Below are 12654 nucleotides of genomic sequence, written 5' to 3'. Positions count from 1 at the left end.
ACTATCTCATAAGGTGGGTACTACTATAATCTCTTTTTCCATAGGCACATCCAGGGTCATTCAGCTAATTAGTAGAGTCTGGGCCTCGTGATGCTAGCAATACTCAGTTGCCCAGGATTATGTGATGAGAAAGGGTGATGATATCAAGGTAAAGACAGGCATGGGAACTTCTCTACAATATATCTTTGTACATAATTTTGATTTTTGAAAAATATAGGCGTTTTGCCTAATTAAAAATTAAATAAAAAATAAACCTGAACTCTCCATAGAAAAAATGGCTAAGAAAATCATCACAAAATTGGACTGAAGCCTAGATGTAATATGCCTGGATCCCATCTTACCTCTGGGCTTCTTATTATGGGAGATAATAGATTTGATTACTGCTTATTCCAATTGGTGTTGGGTTTGGGTTTTTTGTTACCTGCAGTGGAAAGCAATTTGGCTGACTTGGATGCACCATAATTTTGAGGGCAAACTTAATTGCTAATGGTCATCAAATTTCATATATATTTCTCTAGGCATTCAAGCTGCCCTATGGCTTTGATAGAACTCTACGGTAATTGCTAGTATTCTCTGAGTTCAAAGAATGCCAGTATTGATATAGAAGAGAGTCTGATGGCTTGTTTATAAAAAGCAATACTTCCTGTATTCAATTAATTTGTAATCCTTCCCTATCCTTACCCATGGCAGGTCCTTATGACACAGCACTGTAATGTGTAACATTAGGTGGTAGCTGTGGAAATTCATCAAAAACAATGGTGAATAAATTGACCAAACAAGAAACACAAGGACCATTCTGTTACTTCTAAAAGCCTTCTTCTCAACAGAGATGAAAAGTATCATATTTTTGACCAAATTCTTCAGGAATTTAATTTGCCATGTAGTTAACATTGAAGTGAGACTTTTCTGTTCTTGTCATGATATGAAGTCCAGTTTTGCTGCCCTCTTGTGCATGATAAAAGTGCCATTACAGCAGGAGAGGCAGGCGCACACATGACCATGCATTGTACCACATGGACTACACATACCCAAGGTTTATACTTTTTATCTTTTGGGAAGAATAAAAGAAAAATCATGGTAAGTAACAGTTTGAGTTCAAACTATGTGCCAGGCGTTGGGCTAAATACTTTATCTACATTATATTTAATCTTCACACTAGCTTTGTGAAGTTGGTACTATTATTAACTTGGTTTTACTATGAGAATAAACGGGGCTCATTCAATACATTGCAGAGTTCAGGTTAGAACTCAGGCCATCTGCTGGGTGTGATGATGCACGCCTATAATCCTGGCAGCTTGGGAGGCTGAGGCAAGAGGACCACAAATTCAAAGTCAGCCTCAGCAATTTAGTGAGGTCCTAAGCAACTTAGCAAGACCTGTCTCAAAATAAAATATAAAAAGGTTTGGGGATGTGACTCAGTGGTTAAGTGACCCTGGGTTCAATCCTTGGTACAAAAAAAACAAACCAAAACCAAAACAAAACCCTGGCCATATGACTTCAGAGCTGACCCTCGAACCATGGTGCTATAGGATTTTATAGTTTAAAATAATAGTGCGCTGGCCACTAATATTAGTGTGCACAGCTACTATCAGTCCATATGGTGGCTTTATGCAAATTAGAAAAGACTTCTCACCACCCAAACAAATGCAGCCCCACACCGTTGAAGCTTATAATGCAGTTGTCATCTTTGATCAAAGAAATACATTCTCCTTCCTGTGTGCGACAAAAGCACTTGCAGGGCACATGTGTTGAGTAACAGTCTCTGCTCATGTAGTTACCTCCTTCCTACTAGACACCTTTGAGCACTGCACAGACTCTACAACTGTATGAGGGCTTTAGAAGAATTTATACACGTGTGAGAATGTGCACACACACACACACACACACACACAAAGGTTTATCAAAGGTCTTGTTTGCAAGGACTCTATTTGGATAATCTTTGTTAGCCCCTTGGGATCATCTCCACCTTTCTTCACCCAGTACCCTGCTTAGCTTTTTATGGCCTCCATCCATCTATAACTCCTTCACCCTTTAATTCATCCAAAAAGAGGGCATCAGCTAGACGTCCAAAGGAAGGAGGAATATGAGTTTAAGGTATTTTGTTCTTGGCTGCCTTCTTACTTTCACAGAGATTGTCAATAGGTTCTCTCCTAAGGCCTCAGCTAGTCAGGCAGCTCTCTTGCCTGGAGATAGCAAGAATTTCTGGTGGTCACTATTCTTCTTAGTTGCTGGAGCCTAGATGTGTTGCTGGACTTCCCGCTAATGCTAATCCTGAGATGCTTCATCATCCCTTGATCACTGCTAACTCTGCCCTTATTCTGAGATAGTCCCTTAATTATACTGCCCTCAACGTCCCTGCTACAGTGAACCATCTGTTTCCTGCCAGCACCCTGACACATACACAGCACAAACAAACCTTTGACTATTTTTAAGCAAAAATGGAATTTGGGGAAGAAATATTTGATGTCCCAGAAACGGGAAAAAGGGAAGACAAGCAGTGGAAAACAAGCAAGGACCAGAGGACAGTTGGCAAGCTGAGGAGCAGCAGTGAAAACCATTAAATGGAAAGTGTCTAGGCACCTACTGCCACTGCCCTGGTTCATCACCTACTCATATCAGTGTCTAGATGAGTCGATTGGCTGTGTTTCCACTATACATATACTCACCAAGCAAGCCGAGGAGTGGCGAGGGAGGATCAGGTCCCCCCTTGACTAATGCGCTTGGAAGAGGAAACCACTTACCTACCAAGACCTCACTCAGTGGGAGATTCTTTTAAAATAAGGGGTCAGGGTGCTAATAGGAAACACTCCTCTACCTCCAAAAAGGACAAGTACTGCTCTGTAATTAATAAAAGAATGTGAAACTGCCTTAATAATCCAAGCATCTAAAGTACTTGTGTAAAAAAATGAAGATTCATATAGCGATAGGCAACACTCAATAAGAATTTCAGTAACAGAGAAGTACCATTTCTAACAGTTTCACAAATGAAAACATTTTAGGAAGTTTTTAACTGGGTTCAATGTACAGTTGCCAGTTTCATCTTCACAAGGTGTCCATGTTCCTACTGTCTCAGAACTGGCCATTCAAAGGGTACATTGCATGGCTCAAAGACCAGCCATGCAAGAATTAGAGGATTCAGAAACTAGCAACTAAAAATCAGCTTATCTCTAGAATTTAATTCATTACATCAATTTGAGGCTAGAAACGGGTCCTAACCATTTTTATATATTTTAGTCTCCTAAAGGTTATTCTTATCTTCTACCACAGTTCCTTTATCTTTCAAGATTATGACTTCTACCAGTTCAAGATATAAGAATTATAAGATTTTATTACAAACTCAAGACAGCTTATTGAAGAAGTTTAAGGATAATACTATTTTATTACATTTGTTGATGGCTGTAGTCATAATTCATAGAACTACTAAATTTATTATAAAATTTAGGCCCTTTATAACTCTTCAGTCCCATGCTTTATCTCAACTCCAAAATTAACTTACTTCATGAAGATAGAGTTGGTGAATTATAAATTTCAATGTATACTTTACTTGTCATGAATGGAAGCAGTACATATTCATAATTGTCCCCTGGAGGCTTCTTGATACAGTTAATGTTATAATGCTATGAATAAGGGGAATTTTCCTTGAAAATAAAATCACATGCATGCAATGCCTATAATTTTTAATTGAGAATTTATATTGTTTAGTTGGTTGTATACATATTTTTATTTCCAAAATATTTAATGAGTACATGTGGAATAAACAGAACACTACCCAAGTCAACTAGGAAGTTTCTAGAGCTGTCAGTAGGATGATTTTATTTGGTATGGCAGTTTGATGAAAAATTGAGACAAGGGTTTTACGAAGTAATCAGACGTTTAAGATTTTTCTTTAAAGATACAATGTGTCATATGCTCATATGTTTCACATGCTTTTGTTCTCAATGACAGGAAAATGGTAAGGACAAAGTAGAAACAGTACATAGAAAAGGCCTAAAGTTTCCATATATTTAAATGTGTGTAGTTATGTTTCCAATGGTCCACTCTTACTTCCTTCCAACAACATATCATCTTATAATGCACATATATATATGTGTGCTGCTACCCACACATATATAATTCCACATCATATTTACCAGTTGCCTGGTGGGAACAATAAAGAAAGTACTAGATCCAGTCTTTCCATTCAAGGAACTGGTAATATCACTACAGTTCTCCTCTTCCAATCTGAAGAACAGTCATTATTCCCTAACACAGTATTAGTCTATTCAAAACTATTGAACAAGTCTTTCTAAATGAATTGGTAGGCGGTGAGCTGATTTAATAACCAATATCTTCAACAATCAAATTGATGGGTCTGAAACAGTGATTAAAGTGGCTTGGTATCCTGGATACCTAGAAATTCATGGCCAAGAAGTGACTGTTATTCTCTTTTACAGTCTCCTCGTACCTCATGGCACCCTTTTACAGAAGGGGCAGTTGGAAAGAACACCACCCAACCTGTCTGACTGCACGTGCTCCATGCGGATAAATGAGAACGGGGCCACCGTTTTCCTGTGTCAGGACACTGTCAGCATGAGTAGAGATACCAACTGTCAGGCATGCAAGATCTAGTGGGTTCCTATTCCAGCACTGCTTTCTCTGCTAGATCAGCTGGCAGTCTGCAGAGAAGCTCACATCTGAAAGTTCACTAGTTTGCAAGTCAGGGAAAACCGCTGGGCATAGAAAAACAGGTTCACTTGTGCTTTAGAGGATATTTCATATACATTTGAGAATGATGCTTCTCTAGAAAGGAAAATTCCTGGTTTCAGGGCAGAAATATATAGGAACTTGTTTGCTAATTCTAACTTGGGTCTGTGGTTTCCAAATTTTGAGATGTTAAAAAGGACTACATGTTCTGTGACGGCAAGTCTCAGCTGCCGTATTCACTCTAGTGTCTCACATATATAGTGACAATCAGTTAATGTTTCTCGAAAAAATGAATAAGTAAGTGAATCATAGATTTTGAATGAAGAATTCATCTTGAAGCATTTTTCTAGCTCTTGCTTGTTAAAAGCAGAAGAAAATAAACAGTTGATAGTGATTCTTTTAAAAGCGGCCAAATTTTGCTTAAACAACACAAACATGAAAATCCATGCTTGTAAAACAAAATGAATTAAAGGGTGATAATACGGATTTACAATTAAAAAGAATACACCTAAATGTAGTGGGTTCTTAAATGCAGGTCCAGGGTGTTTTCTCAGGTTCATAGTGAAATGAGAAAAATCAGTGCAATGTGTTGTTTATCTTAAGGCTGAATTATCTATTTAAAGAACTGCCCTTAATTAAAAATTACACTTCTGAGGTTGACATATTCCTTTTTCTTTAATGAAATGATGGGCATGGTCTACAATGTTTTTTGGTTTGTTTTTTTCTTTTTCTTCTGTTCTCAGTACTGGGGATGGAACCCTGGGGTGCTTCACTCCTGAACTACATGCTTGGCCCTTTTATGTTTTACTTTTTTAAAATTTTGAGACAGGGTTTCCCTAAGTTGCCCACGCTGCTCTCGATCTCTCAATCTTCCTGCCTCAGTTTCCCCAAGAGCTGAGATTGCAAGAAAGTACCACAGCACAGTATCTCCATCATTTTTTATTTTTTTGAGGTGCTGGGAAACTCAGGACCTTGGACATGTGAGGCAAGTACACCACCACCAAGATACATCCCCAGCCCCTCCTTATTCTTTTTTAATGCCCTTACTTGCCAAAGTAAAATTGACTCCCCAGTTTATCTTTTGGCTTTGTTAAATACAAATGGAGACTGGCTTTGAGATATAATCCATTTTACATAAGCATACAAATACTTCTTTTAGAAACCTACATATTGAGTAAAGGACAATAGTATAACTTTGACCTTAATGTCCATAATAGTCATCAGAGGTTGAGTGGATGCTCTGTGCTGAGCTCTGCTCTAAGGGCTTTTAAAATGTATTCTCTCATTTAAATTTCACAATAATCCAAAGAGAAGGTATTCTCATTATCTCTATTTTACTTATGAAGAACTGTGGGGACAGTCAAATCTTTGGCCCTGAAGACAGATAACACAGCTAGTAAAGCAGCAGAGCTGAGATTCAAACCAATGGCTCTATAACATATATTCTTGTATTACAATGAAATTGTGCTATATGACAGGAAAACCAATGAAAAAATGCCATTATTATATTCTAATAATTATGGAAATGGATGTTCAATTAGTATACAGATATAAACTCCTATTCCAGACTCATTATCTTATATACAGGTGTGAGCCCCTCCCAATTTTACATTATCAACCTATTCTTGATGACCTATTTTTATCTTCAATATTTACACAGATATTGTCTTAAATAACATTCTCCTTAAGTTCCTGTTTTGATTAGCAAATACTGGAGCGAAAAAAAAAAAAAAAATTCCAAAGGAGTATTTTAACCAAGTTGGGGCTGAAAGCACAATCATTATGATGGTGTTTTTTCATTGGTTTTCCTATCATATAGTTCAATTTCTTTGTAATATAAAAAGCTTACACATCAGGATTAAGTTCATTTAGGGCAAATTCAGCCTTATATTCACTAAATAAAAAATACCCCTCAGTCTACTTATTAAAGTTTGCTATTAAAAAACGTATTACAATTCCAGCTTTCAAATGTAGATATTCATTCCAACAACAGCTTCTTATTTAAAATGGGAGAATTGGAAACTTTAGAAGGAACTCAGATATTCTCATGCAGAGTTGAAAACCCAAGCATAACAGCAATTGCGCAAGCAGGTAAAACAGGAAGTAAAATGCATAGTAAATGAAAGTCAAACAGTCAAACTAGACATTTTGACTATATGATTGAAAAAAATAAACCAAAAATTCTTCCAAATACACAGCAAACTGAGTTCAACAGTAACTCCGGGTTTAAATATCTACCGTCCCCTTGATAATGGTAAATATGACTTATTTGGCAGGTTATAGACAGGTTTCTATCATTCTATTTAACATCATTACCAAATATTGTATTACATTAAGGAAGTTGTCATTTTATTTCAATGGAAACGAAAACCAGACTTTTAACATTAATGAGTCCTGGGTCCCTCAGAAAATATCAGTGAATCAAGAATCCTGGAGCTCCTATAATTTAAGGAAACTTTGTAGATTAACACCTCCACCTCTCAGTCCTGAGAGCTGAGGTGCACTACCCTGTCAAGCATAGGCGACACTAATTTCCACCAGTGCAGGTAACTCCCGTACAAACTCTTCTTTTGAGTCTCTGGCTTCTGCTCAAGTGCCCATCCCTAGTCCAGATGCCCTAAAAAAACACAGGAACCAGTTCTAGGACGTACAGATCCATCTCGCACCCCACGCTCATTCCCAGGACTATACTCCGCCCTCTCTAGCCCAGCCCAGTCCAGCCAGCCCGGCCCACCACACAGTCCTACTTCGGCTCTCCGAACTTCCCCCGCCTACCGCCCACGTGACCAAGACCCCCTGACCCCCACTTCTCACTCCACCAATCAGCAACCACCTCTGTCCAGAACCAAGTCTTCGATACTCCTCTTTCAAAAAGGCTCTAGTCCTCCTGCCTTCAGCCCCGCCCCCTCCCGCCTCCCCGCCCTCTGGCCCCTCCCACTTCCTCTCTTTCCCTCCCGCTCGGGAGTTTCGCCCCACCCCGCCCCGGGCTACGCGCTCGCCCACTTCTCGCGAGATCTAAGCGTCCCCGCCGCGGCTGCCCGCCTCCCCTCCCGTCCTCCCACCCCCCTCCCCCCAATCTCTCCACTCTCCGGCTCTCCTCCCTCCCTCCTCCCCCCTCCACCCTCTGGGCCGGATCTCGTCTCGCTGAGGCGGAGGAGGAGAAGGAGGAGGAGGAGGACGTTCGGCCTGCGCAGTGAGATGTTTGTCCGTCGCCGCCGCCGCCGCCATCGCGGAGGAGCGCGATAAAGGGAGCCGAGCCGGGCGTGAGGGGGACCCCGCGGAGCCGCCGCGCCAGCGCAGCCCCCAGCCGAGTCCGTGCCGCCGGAGCCCGAGCCGCTGCCGCCGCCGCCGCGGCCGCCTAGGGGCCGGCCCGCTCCCCAGCCCAGGCCGGGGGCCGCGCCGCCGCCGCCCCCAGCGTCGCCCCTCGCCCGCCCGCCCGCCTTAAATGTGACACCGGCGCTTTGGAGTGCGACCCGAAGCCGCCGCCGGGGAGGGGACGAGCACCATGTCGAATCTGAGCAAAGGCACGGGCAGCCGGAAGGACACCAAGATGCGGATCCGGGCCTTTCCGGTGAGTCCCTCCTCGGCGCCCGGGACCCCGGGGCCGGGGCCCCGGCCGAGAGCCGCACGCGAGGCCCGGGCTGAACTCCCCCAACAGGCCGCAGGCCCGCCTCCCCTCCCCCACGCCGCCGGCCGCGGGGCGCGAGCCTTCCCGGCAACGGGGCTGCGCGGGGCCCGGCGCGGCCGCCCTCCCGGGCCGTTCCCCGCGCCCGGTCCCCTCCGCCCCGGGCGGCGCTGCGCGGGGCCCGCGCCGCCCGGCCCTCCCCGCGTCCGTGGGGAGTAGGCCCGGGCCCCCGCGCTTCTGCCTCCCGGCTCACGCACTCCAGCCGGCGGGATGAGACCGGCCGGAGTCCTCGACGTGGGGCGAGTGTGTAACTTTCCACGTGTGGTCTCGCTGCGGCTTAGAAAATGACCCAGCCTAGCTTTACGGAGGGGAAGGGGGCCGTTCCCTCCTCCTCCCCCTCCAGGCAAGGGTGCACAACCCAACCTGTCCGCGACGCAGTGACAGTGTTTCCACGAAATGCTCAGTGGCAACATACTAATAACATGGAGCGTATTTATAGCATCTCTCATCCCACAAGCCTCCTAAGCACTTTACAAACTCCCGTTCAGGAATTGCCTCGCCGCTCGTAGGAGGGCCAGCGGGAAGGAAGTGAGACCCAACAGATTGGACAATTGGTTTTCCGTTTCTTAGCCGTGGAAGCCCGAAGGGACGAGTCTGGCCACCACGCAGGGCTGCTTTACTCTTCTGCTGTCACTTTTAGCGACAGCAAACGTATTCTGTTTTGAAACTTTCTTTTTTGGCATTACATTGAGTCATACACTGTGTTTAGTATATAGGGTATAACTCTGGATGTCATACCTGATTCAAATAGCCAATGGCAAGCAATTAAAATGTACTGTTGTAACAGAAACTGGACGTACTTGCTCATGTAGCTACAGTAACAGGTATAAGTCAAGATAGACAAACTAGCAATCGAGCAGGTTTTTGAAAGTAGAACTAGAGAAAGATTTTGGTTTTCCCTTGGATTCATAAATACATTATATCATGTGCCAAAGGGCGGGTTTGTGTTCACTTTTTAAAGCACGCTTTTTCTGAAGTTTAGTAGCGATCAAGACAGACTTAACCTTCATGTAATTGTCCTAATCGAGTGAGTAGCTTGGACCTGGAGAACTTGAGGATCACTGTGGATTCTTAAAATTTAAAACAATAGGTAGGATATATTCCAGATAATTCAGTGTTTTTACACTGATTTAAGGGGGTTTGGATGCTTGAAATTTTTTCTAGATGTATGTGAGAAACTGTATCAGAAAGTAAGAAGTATTGACAAAAGAACACTAGTAAGTTCACTAGCACATTTTCCTTTGTAATTGTGCAAAGAAGTGGGGCTATGAATTTGTGAGCTAAATCAAATCAACTAAATTGGTCATCCAATTGACTATCAAGTATATATATATATTTTTTTTTACCAGAAGTCAGATTATTTACAATTTTGTCAAGTCTCTAGTTTTATACAACAGGTTTTGTAGGAAATGTTTGCTTACACTGTTCATTCAGGTTTTTTGCTTAAATATGGAATAACTCACATTTTATATCAACACAGTTGGTATTATTCATATTAACCAATTCTACCTTTGTGTGTGATCAGTTCTTTGTATTCTTTGATATTTTTAGATTTGCCTGCTCTTAACCTATTTTCCACTCCCATTCATTTGTTGGTTCAAGAAATACTGAGGACTAGTTCTAGGGATTGGTCTAGGAGTTTGGGATTTATCAGTATACCTTCAAGGACCAAGAACTCTGCTTTCTGGAGCTAGAGAAGCAGCAGGAGAGAATTTCATTCTTCCTTTAGCTAAAGAGTAAAATATTTTATGATAGGTAAACACACAATACTGAACTAATTTTTCTTTTCAAGTAGCGTTATGGCTATGAGTTAGTTTGGATCCTTTTTGACTGTAACTTGTTGCTCTTAAGTTTTTCCAAAATCCTTAGTGAAGCCTATAAGTAACCTGATGGTTTGATATTCAGTGTTGAATAGCTGCTTGCTTTTAAATGCCCAAGAATTTTTCATTACTATTTCATAAATATTAATAACATGTTTCACAAGTATTACAGATGCTTAAGTCTTCATTAAGGATAGATAAATGTCTTAGTGATAACAGCATTTCACTGACTTAGCCTCTGGTAAAAGTGTGGGTACTTACAGACCTTCAAAATTTTTTTCCAAGTTAGCAGTCAGGTACATAAAACATAAGTCTGTATGGCTTGCTAGTTAAAAGTCATAAATGTATAGTAGTCCATAAAGAAAGATAATATATCTGGTTGTACACATATGTATATTTAGAACTGTTGTATCTTATGTATATCATTTGGTTATATAGTCACTATAATTTGTGGGAAATTGTAGTTTAACCAAAAATTTCAAGTGCTTATTTCAGATTGCCTGTTACAAAATTGATGTGCAAAAAGTATAAAAATGTGTTTTGTGATTGTTTTGTTTCTATTGCAAAGTAGTGGTAAGTGAACTTACAGAATATTATGTAAGAGTACTTCAGATATAGCCCCATCTAGTAAAATCAGATTTTCTTTAGTGCTTTGAGTGCATATTTTAAATGTGCCTTCATCATTGTTAGGCAAGAGTTGTACCACACCACAGTTTAATGCACAATTTACATTTTTTAAGTAGAACTTTTCAAAGAGATTCTTTTTAAAGTGGAAAACGTAAGGAACATTCTGTACTTATAAATTGTTGACAGAGGAAAGTTTATTCCAATTTTTAGGTTTTCCTGCATTCTCAAAATACGTCTCATTTTATATCTTTTTGTTAATACTGTTTTACTTTTATTTGTTTGGTTCACAGAGTAGCAGGATCCTCAAAACTTTTATTTATTTATTTATTTATTTTTTAAAGAAAGGGGGCTATAGTTAATGACACTCCTGGAAACATGGTTTGGATCAAATAATTCATCTTGAAGAAATCTCTTCCTTGCTCTTAACCATGTGTCTTGTGTCTGAACTTTTGTTCCACTATGTGGGATTAATTGCTGTCAGGTAAACTTTTGTCCTTATCTTTGAAAAGCTGTTCCTCATCACCTGTGTAATGGCCAGGGTTTTGTCTATGTCAGCTTGTTAAGCAAGGTTGAAATTGAAGGGGAAATAATTTGAATGTAAATGCTTTTCTCTCCTTTTGCCTTTCCTTCTTAGTTTTGGAGACATATTGTGAATGGCCTTCTCTAATATATGATCTGACTTTTAAGATCTCTATCTGAAATAACATCAGTTATTAGTTTATGATGCATACTAAATCATGACAAGATAGTCTCTGGTTTGTAATGTCCACTCCATAATTCTGGATGAGTTCTACCTGTGTAGCATGGACAGCAAGTGATGTACAGAGGTGAAACCCACACACAGAGTTACTGACATTAGTGAATGAGATGAGTTTTAAGATTGTTTCTGATGTATTTAAGAGCACAGAGATAAGAACAAATAGGGACAGTTGATGATTTTTCTTCTTCCTTTTCCTCTCCCTTCCCAGATTTGGGGGAACAACTTTGATCGTCATAATAGTTTTCTCTTTCTTAAGGAAGATAATTATTGCATAGAATTACTTGAACCAAACAGTAGGCTTTGCAAATCACAGAGAGCAGTAAATTAGCCATAAATTTGTTTTTCATTCTTTGTTTTTTTTTTTTTTTTTTTTCTTACAGAAATTATGGAGTAAGGTGTAATTCATGAAAGTGTTGCTTACGCTTAGACTGATTCTCTTTCTGTTTAATAAGTTTTGGGATATCCAGCTGTATCATAGACTTTAATTTCTCTTGGGGATTAGAAGTTAGGAAAATAAAAAGCATGAAGTTGTTATCAGTAAATGTTTATTTTGCAGTATTTTCTTAGATAACATTTCAGAGGAACTTGGAAAACGATTAGAACTGATGTTGAATTTGAAACTCTTACAGTATAGGATGTAATGTGAAGATTTGATCTTTTGTACACTAATTACAATATTGATTTAGACAAAATAAAGCTTTATTTGTATGTCATTCATACATTAAATGTAGTTAAGTAGAACAGCATTTGTCTAGTTAGGAAGAGTATATGATTAAGACTTGAAGTAGTAGTATGCCTTCTCTTTGTGTTACACATTGGGAAACCTTGGAGGTAATTTTTTGTTATTTTCATTCCAGATTGTATGGATGATCCTCAGAAGTTTTGTTAGATTTATATATCAGTTACTGGATGATATGTAGTTTTAAATAATGCAACTTTTCAAAATAATTCTTGTTCATCCTTTGTAAAGTTATCCAAAAAGTAAAGGTGTTACTAGAAAAAACAAATTTATGCGATAAATATGAATTACAATTACTATGAGTAATGGTGAAAACTCTTGAATCTTAAGTATGTCAAGG

General features: G+C 40.1%; 1 protein-coding gene and 1 long non-coding RNA gene across 3 annotated transcripts in view; both read left to right on the top strand.

Moving 5' to 3' along the window:
• The first annotated feature begins 3466 nt into the window (after nt 1–3466).
• On the top strand, nt 3467–7563 carry LOC306656802. The gene is made up of 3 exons (XR_013762647.1): nt 3467–6131; nt 6162–7289; nt 7475–7563. It is a non-coding gene; the product is annotated as an uncharacterized lncRNA (long non-coding RNA).
• A 223-nt stretch (nt 7564–7786) lies between these two features.
• The window catches only part of CUL3 (cullin 3), an 80647-nt gene continuing 75779 nt past the window's right edge, over nt 7787–12654 (top strand). For both annotated transcript variants that reach the window (XM_079134523.1, XM_079134522.1), the window contains exon 1: nt 7787–8254. In XM_079134523.1, coding sequence (XP_078990649.1) covers nt 8189–8254 — 66 coding nt within the window. In that variant the 5' untranslated portion in view covers nt 7787–8188. The remainder of the gene's footprint in view (nt 8255–12654) is intronic.

Source organism: Sciurus vulgaris (genome assembly GCF_902686455.1).
Source record: "Sciurus vulgaris genome assembly, chromosome: 3".
Lineage (NCBI taxonomy): Eukaryota > Metazoa > Chordata > Mammalia > Rodentia > Sciuridae > Sciurus > Sciurus vulgaris.
This window is presented reverse-complemented; position numbering and strand designations above follow the sequence as displayed.